Source organism: Ruditapes philippinarum, unplaced genomic scaffold (assembly GCF_026571515.1).
Source record: "Ruditapes philippinarum isolate M1 unplaced genomic scaffold, ASM2657151v2 ctg463_1_1_1_1, whole genome shotgun sequence".
Taxonomy (NCBI): Eukaryota; Metazoa; Mollusca; class Bivalvia; order Venerida; family Veneridae; genus Ruditapes; species Ruditapes philippinarum.
Window position 1 is genome coordinate 57,071 of NW_026866611.1, and position 19,889 is coordinate 76,959.

Below are 19,889 nucleotides of genomic sequence, written 5' to 3' on the forward strand. Positions count from 1 at the left end.
AAAGTGTTTTTTATTTAAGTACTCAGACCATAACGTGATAAAGATATTTAAATTTGTGCAAATCAATATGTGTGATGTTTACTTCCGTAACTATTGTAAACACGTTTTTTCTCACGAGTCGATTAAACTAATACAGCACCGGCTCCAATAATTCAAGCGCCTCGTGAACGCCTCATGAAATAGCGTGAAATATCGCAATTATTCATTTAAAGACGATTTGATAATCGTGGTTACAAATATGCTTGGGTGATTATTGTATTAGACCTTCTTTTTAAACATATTTATGTTATTTTATTGCTAAATTGTTCCGAAATTGATAAATTATTCCTCTACAAAATGCTCATAGTTACTAGACGCTTATTACTTCAATGTTATCTGACGGCTGAACACCACTATGTGCATTTGTCTTAATTTCTGTCTTGCTCAACTTACAATAATCAAAGCTGGCTAAGAGGTCGCATTTTTGTACATAGGTTATAGACAGCAATATTTCATTCTATTGGATAATTATGATTTCGAGGATGAATTTCAATGAAGCAATTTATTGAAATAAATATGTTTAAACTAATATAGCAGGGGAGTATGTTACAGTTTAGAACAGTTCAGGATAGTGCTAAGTGCACATTTATCTCCCTTATATATTAAACAGTTCTGGACAATGACGTGACACAAAAAAGAACTACCTACTTGATAAGCAGTCTTTTTTTATTGTAGCCACTCGATTGATATACATTCATTTTGTGTTGTTATTATGAAATTAGGTGCTACCTATGGCGCGGAAAGCTCTTATGAATTATGATTTTAGCCTAACATATTTAGTGCACATGTAAACCAGATCTTTCTTGAAGGTTTTTTGTACCATAAACAAAACAAATAAATTGGTAGTGTTCAACCTATCATCAGGATCGCTCGGAATATCCCGAAAATCTCCGAACGTAATGGGGGACCTCTTCGCATGTGTCGGCGTTTGGAAAATCCCGTCCGCCATTTTTGTGTCGCCTCTACGGAGTAGTGGCGACATATAGGGATCACTTCTCCGTCGTCTGTCTGTCCGTCTGTCCGTCTGTCTGTCTGTCTGTCCGTCTGTCCGTCCGTCCGTCACAAAACTTGTCCGGACTACTCCTCATAAACTACTGGTGCAATTTCATCCAAACTTTACAGGAATGATCAGTACCAAGTCTAGTTGTGCATATTGTCAGGATTTTCCGGTTCAATGATTTTTGTCAGAGTTATGACCCTTTAATAATTTTTAATTTTAAAGTTTGTCCGGACTACTTCTCTTATACCACTAATGCAATTTCAATGAAACTTTACAGGATTGATCTGTAGCTCAAGTCCTTGCGCATATTGCACGGGTTTTCCGGTTGAATGATTTTTGGCCGAGTTATGGCACTTTGATAAAAAGGTTTCTTTTTCTGTGTGTTGCCAGATACCCAAAAGCTTGTCCGGACTACTCCTCATAAACTACTGGTGCAATTTCATCCAAACTTTACAGGAATGATCAGTACCAAGTCTAGTTGTGCATGTTGTCAGCATTTTCCGGTTCAATGATTTTTGTTTGAGTTATGGCCCTTTAATAATTTTTATTTTTAAAGTTTGTCCAGACTACTTCTCTTATACCACTTATGCAATTTCAATGAAACTTTACAGGATTGATCTGTAGCTCAAGTCCTTGCGCATATTGCACGGGTTTTCCGGTTGAATGATTTTTGGCCGAGTTATGGCCCTTTGATAAAAAGGTGTTTTTTTCTGTGTGTTGCCAGATACGCAAAAGCTTGTCCGGACTACTCCTCATAAACTACTGGTGCAATTTTATCCAAACTTTACAGGAATGATCAGTACAAAGTGGTTAGTCTAGTTGTGCACTGTCCGTCTGTCTGTCCGTCTGTCACAAAATTTGTCCCAACATGAAATTGGCCATCATGAGGCGACACATGTGATTACTGATCGCTCTTGTTGTTAATCTCTAATCACAGTTGTTGTTTTAACGTTATTTTTAATGTGCTAATTTATCAAAAAGGATATCTTAAAGTAACTTTTTATATTTATAATCGTTACTTTAATTCTTATCAATGAAATGCAGGTTTATTTTCTGATTTTGTGCATCATTCTTTCACCGGAAGTGTTACTTAGCATGCGTCTGCTAGAAATAGTCTGAATTATGTAGACGCTCATTAAAAGCGTTCTGATATCTATATTTAGCTCAAAAGGATTTCAAAATGGTGGCGCCCAGTTAACACAGCTCATTAGGTATAGGATATATATTTTTTTGAAATTTTCATTTTGTTTGAATTTGATTTCATTTGAACTGATACGCGTCATACATGTTATCTAAGAGCGCTACAGCCCTCGCGGGGCCTTTGGCCCTGTTCGGACTTTCCGCGTATTATGAAAAATTACATCAATGAATTTCCATAATCATATAAAGATTTTAAAGGACTGTTTACATCATACAACAGTTGGTTTATATACTCAGCAAAAACAGAAACCTGACAGTGTATATTTTATTATTATTTTTCAGGAAATCAAGACGGAAATGTAAAAACGAATGTTGGGCATGAAAAAGAGATACATGCACAACATTGATATGCATTTTGTTGTTTATTTATTATGTTTTAATTTGTTAAATTACGCTAGTTCTAAGGAGATGGTCAAATTAAATTAATCTATTTTGTGGCTATAATGTTTTGACTATGTGTAGATAGGTTTTAATCATTTCATTAACAGTTTTATTACTTTTAAAATGCATGCGATTTTTTCATTTAATTCAGTATCGGTTGTGGCCACCTCTGGCTCTAAGTAGTGCATCAACGCGGAGTTACGTGAAAGCAAAAGTAGAAATAAATGATGTTCTACGGTGTCAGATTTCTCAATTTGTTCTGTCCCGGTTATAACGAGACCCGGTTATACCGAGGAATCTTGAGAAGTCCCGACGATCTCTTTATATCCGAAGTGCACTGTATATTGTAAAAATGTTTTGCTTAAATTTATTTACAGTGCTAAAGATCTATTCAAATATAAGAGTGGCCTAGAGAAGGCACTGCCTGGAAAAGGAGGTGAAAAGGCGTTCATGCCAGATGGGTCATGGTTAGAAGCAAAGTGCATTGAAAGTTTTAACAAAGAGAGGGAAAGGGTGCTTTCTGAACCCAGAATTGTGAGAAGGTATTAATTATATATATCATTACTTGAATATAATTTACAAGGATTTACAACAGTGCAACCTCTGTGAAGCAACATCCTTTGGAAAACAGAAATTTTGGTTGTTGCTAGCAGGTGCTGCTATACAGATGTTGGGTATATTGTGAAATCTTACTTTTTGGAAAAAAAGGTGATTGCTCTATAGTTGGTCACACTGTAGAGGTTGTACTGTATTTATAAAAGTACACATTTTTAATGCTTTCTCATTCTTTATTGTTGTACATACAATGTACCTGTAAGTTTTCTGATGAAGATAATTGTCATTTTCATAGGATGAAAAATGTGTGTACATATCATATCTTTTTCCATTCATTTTGCATATCTCATTAATCAAATGGACGGTTTATTTGCTCAGTTGGTAGTGCTTTAGGGTTATTTTTATAATGCAGCTTTCAGTATGTCTTTCTGTAACAATTAGAATTGTGATGATAATTTTATGTTTAGTTCCATTTACCTTTTACCAATGTTTTAAATTATTCATGTGAAAGAGCTGTCGTGGAGAAGTTGGTATTTACTTGCAGAGAATCTATAAAAATGCTTGTCAGTCCTTCTAAGGTTATGTCCATGTTACAATCAGATAAGGCTAATGTTGTTTCTATTTTTCAGTATGGACCTTGTTAGAGGGGAGTGGAAACCAGAGGTGGGACTTCTGGAACTGGGTCATGAAATGGTATGCTCAAACTCTAGTACTAGTAAAGTCAGTAATTACATGTGCCCCATAATTCTTTCACTTCCAGAGCTTTAGTTATATAACTGAAGAGTAATTGCTTTGGATATTTTTAAGAATTGCTGTAATCTTCTGTAGAAGATGGATGCTTATTGTTTACTTTTTATGCCCCCGCCATATAATGGCAAGGGCATATAGTGTTACCCTGTTCCGTCATTCCGTAATTCCGTCCTTCCGTCATCATCAGTTTCCGTTCATTATCTTAATAACCGTTGCACATATTGAACTCAAATTTGACATATAGATATGTCATGAGAAAATACAGGTCAAGTTCGAAATTGGTCATGGTTCGATGATTTTTGGCAGAGTTATGCCCCTTTTACTTTGAAAATAATATGAAATTTTCAGTTTCCGTTCATTATTAACCCAACAGTGTTACATATTCAACTCAAAATTGACATATGGATATGTCAAAGGGATGCGCAGGTCAAGTTGGAATTTGGTCATATTTCGATGATTTTTTGGCAGAGTTATGTCCCTTTCACTTTGAAAATAATATAGATACATCTTAGGAATAAGCAGTTTAAGTTGGAATTTGGTCGTTGTTCAATGATTTTGGACAAACTTATCTTTCCTGAATGTTGGAAAAATTTTGAACTTTCAGTTTCAGCACTCATACTTTTGTGGAAATGTATATAGCCATTATTTTGGCTACAAATATGCAATATGCTATTTTCAAAAGGTTAAGACTGAATAATTTCAGTGCCTTGAACATTGTATAAAAATGGTTTGTGTTAACATTGAAAAGTTTTAAGGGCTTTGAACATAGAATGAAAAAAATAATTTGTGCAAACAAATTTGGAACCAAATATTATAACATTTGAAATTTTGGCTGCATGCGGGGGCATCCGTGGCATGATGACACATTTCGAGTTGTGTATAAAAATACATATAAAACCTACACTTTAATGGAAAAAAATAAGGTAAAAATAATTTTTGTCTAGTCTAAAACCAATATTATGATAAAAATACAATTAAAAAAAATCAAATATATGACAAAGATATGTGTATGATACTATGACCAAGATAAGTATGTGTCCATCTTGTTAATAGTCCATGTTTTATTATCAAATACAGAGAAAAATTGAGCATGTTGTCCTTGTGACAGCTCTTGTTCTTAAAGAAATGATATTTTAAGGATGACCTTTTTGTAGTATTAGCAATTTAGTAAATTCTCCTGACAAAATATGAACTACATGTATCATGTTCTATTTTGATTATAGAAAAACTTCTTTGAGCACATGGGCTTTGATGAAAAGAAAAGAAAATGGCTGTACCCAGAAGAGGCCCTCTTTTTGTTAGAGATTGTAAGTATTAAGGTGTAAGGCATTATTGAACAGGTATAATGATTATGAGGATAAAAGCAACAGGCAAGTCAACATTCTTATACATGTATATTTCGCAAAAAAGATGGTACAGTAGAATATAAAAGCTGTAAATATACAAGTACAAATCTTGTTAAAATGTATCATGAACCAAGAACTGTTTTAATTTCTCTTAAAAATAGTCTTATTAACTTTGATTGACTTTTTCCTATTCAAAAATGGTACAAATCCATTACAAAATCACAGGTTATGGATTTAATTTCATACAAATTTGCTATTTCAATTACATTTATATTACAGGGTGTATTAGAGATATGGTATCTAGGTTTACCATTAAGTATACAGGAGGCCTACTCTACACTGATTGGTGACAAAATACAGCTAGAGTACTATCAGGTCTATTCTCATCTTCGTAGAATTGGTTATGTTGTGCTGAGACATCAAGGGAGGTAATACTTTGTTTTTGCAAGATATTTGTCAGAAATCATTACATATATGTAGTTATCTTTCTTCTGCCAAATTTAATCTTGGGATAGTACATGTAGAATGTGAAAGTTACGATTTTTTTTACAGTAGTTTGTAGTAAAAATTAGGCATATGGCTAAAATATGTCTTGTTGATTACAATTGCATTTCTCAGAAAATGACTTCAAAACTGACATGTGAGAAAACTGTACCAAATATGGGTGTTTATTAAACTTTCAAAAAGCACATTCACTTTGAGAAATATATAGGTACATTTCCTGATTGTCAAGGTTCACATGATATTGTTGAATAGTGCATTTGAATGATATTTTGGCGTCATAAAAGGCATCAAAACTTCTTTGCTTGCTGCTTACATCTATATTTTAATGACTTAACAGCTTCATGATAAAACTACAATGTTTAAAATACATGTATAGTGGTATTGCATGGAAGCAATAGCATGTTTGTATTGATGAAAGTTTAGAGTCAAAATTCCATCGTCTCGGTAAAGGTTTATAACAATGTCATTAAGGACGGCTATCACTTTAATCATTTATGTCTGAATTACACCTGAGGTCTTCCTGCAACAGTAAAAGCTGGAAAGTCGTCATATGTTCTAAAGCTACTGTGTTGGTGCAATGTTAAACCCAACCAAGAAAAAAAAATTACAATAAAGAGAGACATAAGTTTAGAGCACTATTTTATTTCAGGTATGATTTTACTAAATATGAGAGGAAGATTGGTTTAGATAAACATGTCTCTCGCAAGAAGAAAAAGAACAGAGAAAAACAAAATGAAAATAAAAACAACAACAACCAGTCTATGGATGTCGATGGGGCAGGAGATGTTACTAAAAATACAGATTGTAGACAGACTGTGTCAAGCAGTATACAAGGAAAGTCATCTGCTATTTCAGGGAATGAATTTGGCAGCCAGTCAAAGAGACAAATAACCAAAGACCAGTCTGATTGTAGAACAAACAACAAAGATGAGCAAATTGGTGGAAACTGTAAAAATAAAGATGAAAGTGTATGGTTTGAGAGGGATGTATCTTGTTTGAAGCATTTAAGTGAAAATATAAAAACTCCCAAATCTTCCAATTTAGGAATCAATGACGTAAATCAGGAAGGACTATGTAATGAAATGCCAGGGAATAAAGATAATGAAGTTGAAGAGACAAAGCAATCAAGGTCAAATTTTGACGACATTGAATTCCCCAACTTTAAGAGTTCGAGTGAAAGAGTGTTAGTTCATAGTCCAAATGTTAAATATATACCACAAGGACCTGATGTCAGCTTTAGTGAAACTCAGTATAGTTTTGATAAGAAACTGTACATTAATACAAAGAAGATAAAAAGAAAACAGCAGATTTTAGATGAAGCTCTCGTACAAGAGCTAGATTTCTCGTATCCGGAAATAATGACCAGTTGGTACAAAGTCAAGAAGTCATGTACAAACTGGCAACAGTACAAGATGGCCGTACAAAAGGAGAAATCATCATGGGATAGGAAATCAGTATTTCCTCATCTGTATGGAGACAAAGTGAAACCACTTGTAAAACCTGAAAACTCAAGATCAACTTGTAAGTTTCTTATGTATTAGGTATAAGTATTCACCGTAATTTTCATAAATGCTGATTAATAATAATACCATAAAGCATTAAAATCAATTTGTTGTGACTAGCTTTTAATGCATGAAACAGTGTACAATTTTATTTGTACACCTGTTTATTTGTTTTTTTTTCAACTGTTCAACAAAAGTAAATAAAATACAGTAATGTGATTTTTATATCCCAATACTTTAATGTGTTTTGTGACATAAACTTTAACTGTTACATCTAAATGTTTTGTCTGAAATAGTGTAAATTTGCAATAACTTTTTGGAGGGTTTTAAATTGATTAATGCACACTTTCAAGTTCTTATGGCGATTTTAAAGCTTTTGTTGGTGAAGACAAACTCCAGGTGACCAATATGTGAATCTTAGACCTTTCTAGCTGGATAGCTTCCTCACATGAAAGATATCCATGGCCCTAGCGGGATTCAAACCCAAAGCAATGAGTGGCAAGTGAAACAAAGTAATTGACCATTACCATTTGGCCAGTTATGTGAACTGATGATACAAAATGTGAATAATGTTCTATTTTGCAGGGATCATATTAGATTATCATTCAACTTCAAGCGTGTGAATATGTGTGAATTTTATTTTTAGAAATGTTACGTGTAATGTTATTTCCACAATGCAGTTTGTTTCTTCATTATTTTTTTCAGACGCTGTATTAGAACAGTTGAGTGTAATTAAAGATGATGGGCTTAAGAAGTAAGTTTTAAATTCTTAAGTTTTATCCTTCTGATTTAATCTGAGTTAAACACAGAATTTGGTTCACATTCTAGTATACATTGAAAGATACAGAAAAGTAGAACGGACAACAAATGTAGACACTTATGATATCTCAATAAAGTCAAGTAGATTAGTGTCACATGACAACATTTTTAGATAATGTCTGGTTAATTTTAAGGGTATTAAGCTATATCTTATGAAATTGTTTTTTATGAAATTTATTAACAGTAAAATTATATTGTTTTCATAGTCTTAAAGTCAATTATCAAAAGTGATGTAAGATAAAAATGTTTCTGTTACTCAACACACATGAATATTGTTCATAAACAGAATAAAATATTCCGGAATAAAATATTATGTTGCTATTTTAAGTAGGGTTTTAACCATTTAGCAATGATTTATTACATGCACCATTCATCTTTAAGACAATAAACTACCATATTTGAGCCGCATCACGACAAAACCAACATAATGGGTTTGTGACCAGCATGGATCCAGACCAGCCTGCGCATCCGCGCAGTTTGATCAGGATCCATGCTGTTTGCTTACAAACCCTATAGCAAGTAGAGAAACTGATAGCGAACAGCATTGATCCTGATCAGAGACTGTGCGGATGCGCAGGCTGGTCTGGATCCATGCTGGTTGCAAAGGCACTATGTTGGTTTTGTCATGACGCAGCTCATTTATTGTATACAAGCATTCTGGAAGCACAGTCTGTATTCTTCTTCAAAATCAGAATACTTTTTGTAGCTGATATATTACTATATACACTTTAATTAGAAAATATATAAAACAACATAAGATAAAAATGCAAATCTGATTGTTTTAAGGCAATATTGAATATTTTTACATGGAAGTGAAGTTTTCTCTCAAATCTTCACTCTCACTTCTTGCTCACACTTTTCTTGTTAGTGTGATATATTCGATATTCTATAAAAGCAAACAAATATCTACTATTATATTTACAGATGTGATACTGTACCAGACAATCTACCTCAGTTTGATGTATATGCTCCTAATTCTAGTTTTAAGAAAACTAGACCAGGTATTCCGGACTTTAGAGTTAAAGTTGTGAGGTAGGTACATGTTTATCTTGTATTGTCAGCTTCTTTTTTTCTTGTGAACTCTCTTGTAGGCTATTCAAACCTTTAACCTGCTGAATTTATGTAATGGACTTTCCCTGCTTTGAATTTGGAAGAGTCCATTCAATATTTAGGGAATTCCAGTAACAAAATATCAAAATTTAAGCTACAATGTACCAACAGTACAGACTGCATGGATGTGTAGGCTGATCTGGCTCTATACTTGTGGCAAAGGCTTATCACTTTCAGCAGGTTAAGCAAGCAGGCTTTCAGATCTTTGTTGATTTTTAGGAAAATTTAAAAAGAGTTCAATATTTTAAAAAATGTTATTAAGTATACTTGTATATGTAAAGTGATTTTACCTAGCCTATGACACTTTCTATCGAAAAAATCCATTACAGCCTGTCCAAATAGTGTAGAAAAATCCCTTACTCTGTTAGAAACGGGATGGAAATATGAAGATAGAAGTAGAAAATACTGGCACATTTTGAATGAAACAAGCAGTGTCACTTACATGTACATTGTGAATTTTGGTACAATTCTGTAATACTGTTAATAACTATTCTTATGTTTGAATGTTTAAAAATCTGTTCTCTTGCCCGGAGGTATGGTAAATGTTGTTATCATGAAAAAATACATGTATTTATTGCTGATAAGTCTGTTAAAGGCACATTATGCCTCAAAAAAGATTTTTTTTTTCATTCTTTAGAACCGGCAAACATGAGTTTTGTAATGTTTAAGTTATGGTTTTAGAGCATTTTAGATACTTATCACATGGAGAAACTTACTGTGAATGTGAAATTATATGTCATTAAAGTAGCAAAATGTAAAAAAAGTAGTATTTTGACTTCCATGCAAAATACTATGTCACTATATTTTTACTAATGGCTAAAAAGTGACAAGCAAAAGATGGAGCATAGAAACATTTCGGAAACTTTTAACAGGGCATCAATATTAGAAAGATTTTGCAAAATGAAAATAAAATCATTCCAGGGGCATAATGTGCCTTTAAGAAGTAAGATTTCTGATTATAGTGTCACTTCTTAATTTACTGCTGTACAGCTCTACATGGTAATGCTTATTTGACTTGTGACACTTTGTTAGGAATATTTACCCACAGTGTATTTGAATTTTGTCTGGTGGCCTTAGCTAGCATTACACCTAATATTTATAATATTATTTTTAAGTGTATACTATAAGAAACTAAATATTTAAGAGCATACATTGACGAAATTTTTTCAGTTGTATTTTATTAAGTTACCTCCCTTTAGTTGTTAGGGAAGACATAGAAAGCTGTAGTCATGATTGTTTTATGATTGTTTTGTTTCCAGACCAAGTGATCCAGTACCAGGCCTTAAAGATGTCAACTCTATCATGAGTTATTTAAATGATGACTCATTGCTACATTGGGCAATAGTTGATTGTGGCAATATAATTTTCTACAACATGGCCGACATGCCACTTCCTCGAGACATCTCTCTGGGCTGATGTACTGTTGGGCTTAAATATGGCCGACCTATCAGTTCCTTGGGATATCTTTCTGGGCTCATGCATTGTCAGAGATAAAAATGGCCAACCAGCTACTTACTCCGGACATCTCTCTGGGCTGATGAACTGTTAGAGATAAAAATGGCCTACCTACCACTTTCTCAAGATATGTATCTGGGCTGATGAAATGTTGGAGATAAAATTGGCCAACCTACCAGTTTCTCTGGGCAGATGAACTGTTGGAGATAAAAAAAAAGGCCAACCTACCACTTCTTCGGGATATGTATCTGGGCTGATGAACTGTTAGAGACTTGCCAGTTCCTTCAGACATCTCTCTTTGCTGATGAACTGTTAGAGATAAAAATGGCTGAGACTGTTGGAGATGAAACTGAAGTGAGTCTAAAAAAATGTCTTGGAGCACCACACTAAATACCATAGTCTGGTATATACTGGACAAGCTGCTTGCATGATCTAAAAATGCACTTCTGATTCATCTCTTCACACTGATTTATATACAATCATGAATGAAAAATGTAACAGTTTGCGATATAAATGATATCTTTCTACATGGTGATCATGATTTCTGCAAGCGTCTTAAGGAATGCTCCAACACTGTAGTGATTTAAATCCATAAAAATGGCTGACCCATCACTTCCTCAGGACATTTCTCTGGGATGATAAATGCATATCTGCTGAAAATGTGTTAGTGATTTAGATTTTCCCAACATTTTGGACAGAAACCTTCTATATATTACACATACTTTGAAACATAGATTAGTTTTTTTAACCTACATACCTAATTCTAAATTTGAGAGTACATAACCCAGCCTGAAGTATGATATGTTTGTGCATTATTTTTTGATAATCAAGTTTTCAAAGACCTGTTGTTATTCTGCTTTCAGATGCTAAATGCTAAAAATAGTCAAGCTTGCTGTCTTAAAGGAAACTGCTACAAAAATATGAAAAGATTAAAATCAAGTTTAAGGTTAATTATTATTATATCATAAAAAAAATTAGCGTATTATCTAGATGACATTTCGTCACCTTAGTGCAATAACTGATTAACTCCTATTAAGTTTAGAAGGACTTATTCTGTTACAGTAACTGCACTACTACTTTTCAAAAATGTATGAGACGATAGTTATGCACATCTTACAGTTTTCTGTGTGTTTTTTTCATGAAATTGAACATTTTTGACATTTGACGACACTGCTTTTGCAAGTCTTGACTGTTAAACAAAAGGCATTGAAAACCATTTGTAATAAGTTCTATGTTTGTAATCTATTATTGATTTGATAAATTTTCATTTCAGAGTTTTTAAGTTTTTTTATGCTTTTCATTTTGATTTAGGAGTCTAGAAGTTTATAAAGCAAGCTTGTGGAAGCAAGGTTTTTATGGATGTATTTGAAAAGACATGGAATCTTTCCAAGAAAATGAAAACAAAAAAACAAGAACAGCTAAATCTGCACTGTATTGACTGTTTTTATATTAAGAAATATTAAGAAATAAGTATTTGCTGTAAAATTTATATTACACTGACAATAAGCAAGGTTATGTGATAAAGATGTGACATGTATATTATTTGCCATGTTGTAGTGTTGCCATCCAAACATATGTTACTTTATATGTTTTGTTTAATTTATTATGTAATTTTTGATGAGGACATTAAAGTCAAAACTAGTTAATCATGTGTTGTCCATATATTAGAACTACACTTAAGTATAAAGGTTCATAGAACAAAAAAGCTTTAAAATGCATGTAACAATATTTTGTGCAAGGCGAGACATAGGAGATTCTCTATATATATATATTTTTTTTTTTATCATTTCCACTCTTAAAGGATTACTAAAAATAACAGTAAAATCCTCTTTTGGTCATGGGTGATGGCTGAAGTAAGAAATGGAGGTTTGGTTTATACCTATTTTTAACCAGGTTTTCAATTTTGAAAATCCTGGTTATTAGATTGGGGTATGGCGGGCGGATGGGCGGATGGGCAGATGGGCGGATGGGCGTCAAACGAAATTGTGTCCGCTCTGTAACTCTTCAACCCTTTGAAGAATTTTGATGAAACTTCAGACAAATGTTTACCACATCAAGATGACGTGCAGAACGCATGTTCCGCATGGCTGGCTCCAAGGTCAAGGTCACAGTGACATTAACATTGAAAATCCTGTCCGCTCTGTAACTCTTCAACCCTTTGAAGAATTTTGATGAAACTTCAGACAAATGTTTACCACATCAAGATGACGTGCAGAACGCATGTTCCGCATGGCTGGCTCCAAGGTCAAGGTCACAGTGACATTAACATTGAAAATCCTGTCCGCTCTGTAACTCTTCAACCCTTTGAAGAATTTTGATGAAAACTTCAGACAAATGTTTACCACATCAAGATGACGTGCAGAACGCATGTTCCGCATGGCTGGCTCCAAGGTCAAGGTCACAGTGACATTAACATTGAAAATCCTGTCCGCTCTGTAACTCTTCAACCCTTTGAAGAATTTTGATGAAACTTCAGACAAATGTTTACCACATCAAGATGACGTGCAGAACGCATGTTCCGCATGGCTGGCTCCAAGGTCAAGGTCACAGTGACATTAACATTGAAAATCCTGTCGCTCTGTAACTCTTCAACCCTTTGAAGAATTTTGATGAAACTTCAGACAAATGTTTACCACATCAAGATGACGTGCAGAACGCATGTTCCGCATGGCTGGCTCCAAGGTCAAGGTCACAGTGACATTAACATTGAAAATCCTGTCCGCTCTGTAACTCTTCAACCCTTTGAAGAATTTTGATGAAACTTCAGACAAATGTTTACCACATCAAGATGACGTGCAGAACGCATGTTCCGCATGGCTGGCTCCAAGGTCAAGGTCACAGTGACATTAACATTGAAAATCCTGTTTACATGATTTTAACTTGATTTGGCAGTCAAAGGTCATATCATCTTTGGAGGTAATTTAAAAAAGATATGATATATAATTTCATGTCTTCTTTGTAACTTGTTTTTCATTATACAGAATTATCAATATAATTATAGTGAACAAATTCTTCTGTGCTGAACTCGTCCTACATTTCTCAACGGATTTTGTTCAAACTTTCACAGAAGCTTTGTCATCAAGCACCCTGGCACATATTGTCGGGGTTTTGTGATTGGATAGTTTTTGACCTAATTATGGCCCTTTGTTTTTTTCCTTATACATAATATTATAGTGAACACTTCTTCAGTGGCAATTCCTCCTACATTATTCATGTTTTACATTGCACATAGTTACATTGTTTGTTGCTTGTATTTGTATTTCAAATACAACATATTTATCTACAATGGTGATAATTGAAAACCTGGTTTCATGGCATTGCCATGTTTCTTGTTTTAGTTTGATTGTGTAGGAAGCTATAAGCTTATAGACACAATTTAGAAATGGAGGTTAATCCATTGTCCCTTTTTCTTTGGTCAAAATCTCCACCCAAAAGTAATGACAACTTTGTCCAAATTCCCAAATTTGGTAAATTCTTTTACCATCAGGGATTTAGGTTTGATATCTATTTCTTAGGGACAAGGGAGCATTTTCTGTCAGTGACACACTCCTGCCTGTTTGGGATGTTTTCTGAACACTGACTGCACTCTAATGTTTTTCTCTTTACCTGTAACCTGCTGACTTTGTGAAATCGAGTTGTTCAAGTTTGGAACAGTGCATTCAAAGTCAAGGGGATTTCAGTATCAAATTTACCAACAGTAGGGCATTGTCTATGCACTAAAATTCATGATGGCCTGGCTTTATATATGCAATAAAATTCAGGCTGGCCTGGCTCTATATATGCACTAAAATTCAAACTGGCCTTGCTCTATATATGCACTAAAATTCACACTGGCCTGGCTCTATTGGTTCTAAAATTCAGGCTGGCCTGGCTCTATATTGTCACTAAGATTCAGGCTGACCTGGCTCTATATAGGCACTAAAATTCAGGCTGTCCTGGCTCTATATTTGCACTAAGATTCAGGCTGTCCTGGCTCTATATTTGCACTAAGATTCAGGCCGACCTGGCTCTATATTTGCACTAAAATTCAGGCTGGCTTGGTTCTATATAGGCACTAAAATTCAGGCTGACCAGGATCTGTATAGGCACTAAATTTCAGGCTGGCCTGGCTCTATACTGGTGGCAGCAGCTTATATATTTCAGTTCCAGTGAGAAACGGGTTAAATTTGCATGATGATATCATATATGACAAGACTTGTTGCTGCCTTAGGCACTGAGAATAGTTGAGCAGACTGGTCTTGGGACAGAACTTGTGTTACTTTAACTGCAGACTCAATTTAAGTGTTGTCTGCTTTTTTTGTATGATATCAGCTGCTGCACAAACAAACATATAGAATATTTCTAATTTCCAAGAATTTGTTTCATTTTATCTGCCTGTAAAACAGCTGTTGGTGCAGACATAATGTATTATGGAAAATCTTGTTCTTTGAATTATGGTAATATGAACAAAAATAGTTACCAATTAACATTTTTTATCATAATTTATGTGACGGTTTAGAATAAATAGGAAATTTACTTGCAATGGTCTTAAAACTACACCATAGAAATTTTCTTTTACTCAATGTACATGTTTATAATGCAATAATACTATAAAATAATTACAAATTTATTTTGATATGCACTGCCAGTATATTATCATTTATTGTTATATGTGTAGTATTTAAATTTTATGTAAAGTTTAAACAGTAAACATTCTTCAGTTTGATTATCAAATCTTTAGTTTTAAACAAAAGGAACAAGTGTTGCCATATTTGTAGAAAACTTTCCTTTTTGATTTATTTTAGCTTGACTGTACCAAGTATATGAAGCCTGTGCTTAACCCTTAACATCCTAAATATCTTAAATGGACTTGTCAATCTTTGAATCTGGACAAAACCATTCTTCACTTTTAGAGAAATTTTCAAAATATATACTCACTAAAAAGCCAACAGTGCAGACCATGATCACATGGCACAGATGTGTCAACAGTGCAGACCATGATCTTATGGCACAGATGTGTCTTCAGTGCAGACCATGATCTTATGGCACAGATGTGTCTACAGTGCAGATCATGATCTTATGGCACAGATGTGTCAACAGTGCAGACCATGATCTTATGGCACAGATGTGTCTTCAGTGCAGACCATGATCTTATGGCACAGATGTGTCTACAGTGCAGATCATGATCTTATGGCAACAGATGTGTCTACAGTGCAGACCATGATCTTATGACACAGATGTGTCAACAGTGCAGACCATGCTCCGATGGCACAGATGTGTCAACAGTGCAGACCATGATCACACAGCACAGATGTGTCAACAGTGCAGACCATGATCCGATGGCACAGATATGTCAACAGTGCAGACCATGTTCCGATGACACAGATATGTCAACAGTGCAGACCATGATCTTATGGCACATATGTGTCTACAGTGCAGACCATGATCTTATGGCACATATGTGTCAACAGTGCAGACCATGATCTTATGACACAGATGTGTCTACAGTGCAGACCATGATCTTATGGCACATATGTGTCAACAGTGCAGACCATGATCTTATGACACAGATATGTCAACAGTGCAGACCATGATCTTATGGCACAGATGTGTCTACAGTGCAGACCATGATCTTATGACACAGATGTGTCAACAGTGCAGACCATGATCACATGGCACAGATATGTCTACAGTGCAGACCATGATCTTATGACACAGATGTGTCAACAGTGCAGACCATGATCTTATGGCACATATGTGTCAACAGTGCAGACCATGTTCCGATGACACAGATATGTCAACAGTGCAGACCATGATCTTATGGCACATATGTGTCAACAGTGCAGACCATGTTCTGATGGCACAGATGTGACAACAGTGCAGACCATAATCTGATGGCACAGATGTGTCAAAAGTACAGACCATTATTTATGGCACAGATGGGTCAGCAGTGCAGACCATGTTTTGATGGGCACAGATGTGTTAACAGTGCAGACCATGTTCCCATGGCACAGATGTGTCAACAGTGAAGACCATGATCAGATGGCATAGATGTGTTAAGGCTTTACAGATGTGTCAAAAGTACAGACCATTATTTATGGCACAGATGTGTCATCAGTGAAGACCATTATCAGATGACACAGATGTGTCAACAGTGCAGACCATGATCAGACAGCACAGATGTATCAACAGTGCAGACCATTATCAGATGACACAGATGTGTCAACAGTGCAGACCAGGATCAGACAGCACAGATGTGTCAGCAGTGCAGGTCATGATTAGATGGCACAGATGTTTCAACAGTGCAGACCATGATCAGATGGCAAAGATGTCAGCTGATCTTGGGTCTGTACTGGTTGAATGGGTAGATTTAGTTGCAAACAGCTGTAGTAAAATATTTTTTGTTATATTTTCTTCATGTGCTCTTCAATAAGTAATTGCTTACATTAGTCACCATGCAATTCTTTTTTATATTTGTATATTGGCTTAAAACCAGAAAAAAAATATAACTGTATACTGAGACATAAAAAGAAACAAGGTGTGCAATAATTTTTGATCTTTATACAAATGCACCTTTGGCTAATAAGTAAGTCTTTGATCCTGTTGCTAGCGGCAACACATTCTACCCATGTGACCTGCACAGACCAAGAGCAGACGACACATCCTAGCTGTCTGATCATCAGGTTTGCAATGTTTGCTATTCAATAAGTACATATTTTGAATTATTTTCCCTAAAATGAAGAATGGTTTTGTCAAGATTGAAAGATGAACAAGTCCATTTAAGATAATTTAGCTGGAATAATTCGAATTATTGAAATATTTGTAATAACAAACTTTAGCTAATATATGTAATTCTGCAATGTCTTTGACTTTAAAAGCTGTGTAATTCAGATTGAATATGCACCATTATTGCCTAAAAATTTACTTCATACTACATGTAGTTATTTCTTTTATGCTTTGGATATTATTTACAATTAATATGGGACTATATTAGTAAAATGCACCTATAAACGCATGTATTGCACTGTTCACTATTCATTTCAATTTTGTCCCTAAAAATGATGAATGGTTTTGACCAGAATGAAAGATGGTCAAGTCCATTTAAGATATTTTGGGTGGTAAGGGTTAGGAGGAAGAGGTTATCTAGCAAGATTATTAGAAGCAGATGATTCAATCCAGTTTATATCCTTGTTGTCTGAAACAATGAATCTTGCAACATATTGGATCTATATTTTAAAAGTAAATGCAAAGTCATCCTGTGATCTTTACAAAGGTGGTACGACTTCAAACTTAACCATTAATAAAACAACTTAATGTACAGAAACAGACATTAAAAGTAAAAAGGTAAGCATTGATTCTCGATCTAACGTCTAGAAGAAAATGGGGAAAAAAATCATGCAAAATTCATGCTAATGCACCTTTTGCATGAGTTAAGATCTATAAAAGCCTTTGGCAGTTAAGTTTTTCTTTGATCCTTTACAGATGTTCATGTACAAAATGTACTATATTAAGCAAATAACCTTGAACAGGTAAATGAGAGCAGAAAATGGAAAGTTGTATATTGCTTTCAGCATAAATTATAACTTAGCTGTTGGATGTCACGACAGCAGTTGGTGTCATTAAATCAATGGCATAACAAGGTGTTGTGTATGTAGGACTTTCATTGTGAAGCTGCAGAAGGTTGCATGAAAAGTAAAATTTCTGTCCAAAGTGCATTAGGTTACAGATGTAGAGCAGTGTCAACTGCCAAAGCTTGCATATATAGGGCTTGTTTTGTCAGTCATTGCAGATATATGGCCTGTTTTGTCAGTCATTGCAGATATATGGCTTGTTTTGTCAGTCATTGCAGATGTAGGGCTTGAATTGTCAGTCATTGCAGATATATGGCTTGTTTTGTCAGTCATTGCAGATGTAGGGCTTCCATTGTTAGTCATTGCAAATGTAGGGCTTGAATTGTCAGTTGTTCCAGATGTAGGGCTTGTATTGTCCATCTTTGCAGATATAGGGCTTGTTTTGTCAGTCATTGCAGGTATATGGCTTTTTTTGTCAGTCATTGCAGATGTAGGGCCTGTTTTATCAGTCATTGCAGATATATGGCTTGTTTTGTCAGTCATTGCAGATATATGGCTTGTTTTGTCAGTCATTGCAGATGTAGGGCTTGAATTGTCAGTCATTGCAGATATATGGCTTGTTTTATCAGTCATTGCAGATGAAGGACTTCCATTGTTAGTCATTGCAGATGTCGGACTTGAATTGTCAGTTGTTCCAGATGTAGGGCTTGTATTGTCCATCTTTGCAGATATAGGGCTTTTTTGTCAGTCACTGCAGGTATATGGCTTTTTTTTGTCAGTCATTGCAGATGTAGGGCCTGTTTTGTCAGTCATTGCAGATATATGGCTTGTTTTGTCAGTCATTGCAGATATATGGCTTGTTTTGTCAGTAATTGCAGATGTAGTGCCTGTTTTTGTCCATCTTTGCAGATATACAGCTTGTTTTGTCAGTCACTGCAGATGTATGGCTTGTTTTGTCAGTAATTGCAGATGTAGTGCCTGTTTTGTCAGTCTTTGCAGATATACAGCTTGTTTTGTCAGTCACTGCAGATATATGGCTTGTTTTGTCAGTAATTGCAGATGTAGTGCCTGTTTTGTCCATCTTTGCAGATATACAGCTTGTTTTGTCAGTCACTGCAGATGTATGGCTTGAATTGTTTATCATTGCAGATGTAGGGCTTGAATTGTCCATCATTGCAGATGTAGGGCTTGAATTGTCCATCATTGCAGATGTAGAGCTTGAATTGTCCATCATAATTGTCCATTTCAATTGTCAGTCATCGCAGATGTAGGGCTTGAATTGTTGGTCATTGCAGAAGTAATGCTTAAACTGTCAGAGCTTGTAGATGTTGGCTTCAATTTTGAGAGAATGCAGAGTGGGGCTTTCATTGTCAAAGATTGGTCATGTAGGGGTTCAACTGCCAGAGCTTGCAGATGTTGGACTTCATCTATCAGAGCTTGCAGATGTGATGCTTCAACTCTAAAACTGCAAGAGGTTGCAGCAGTTGCAGAGCTTTCATTTGAAAATGCAAACAATTAAGATTGGGAAACTGAAAGAGTTTGTACTGAAACTGCAAAAATTGCAGATAAAGGGCTACATGTATCATTGTGAAAATACAAGAACTTGAGAATGTAGGGCTTTCATACTTAGACTGCAAGAGGTTGCAGTTCTGGTAGATATAGAACGTCAACTCTCAAA

At 34.9% G+C, this 19,889-nt stretch overlaps 1 protein-coding gene across 1 annotated transcript; it reads left to right on the forward strand.

The window, feature by feature from the left end:
* The first annotated feature begins 132 nt into the window (after positions 1 to 132).
* On the forward strand, positions 133 to 12,412 carry LOC132733051 (tRNA-splicing endonuclease subunit Sen54-like). The gene is made up of 9 exons (XM_060719631.1): positions 133 to 246; positions 2,998 to 3,162; positions 3,805 to 3,868; positions 5,149 to 5,232; positions 5,551 to 5,699; positions 6,425 to 7,296; positions 7,983 to 8,032; positions 8,992 to 9,128; positions 10,466 to 12,412. Exons 1-9 carry the CDS (start codon positions 239 to 241, stop codon positions 10,620 to 10,622), a joined length of 1,686 nt encoding a protein of 561 aa, XP_060575614.1. The 5' UTR covers positions 133 to 238; the 3' UTR covers positions 10,623 to 12,412.
* Positions 12,413 to 19,889: the final 7,477 nt, after the last annotated feature.

Coding starts and splice junctions, on each gene's coding strand:
- LOC132733051 (XM_060719631.1), top strand. Junction 3,163..3,804: donor GAACCCAGAATTGTGAGAAG/GTATTAATTATA, acceptor TCTATTTTTCAG/TATGGACCTTGTTAGAGGGG. Junction 9,129..10,465: donor TTTAGAGTTAAAGTTGTGAG/GTAGGTACATGT, acceptor TTTTGTTTCCAG/ACCAAGTGATCCAGTACCAG.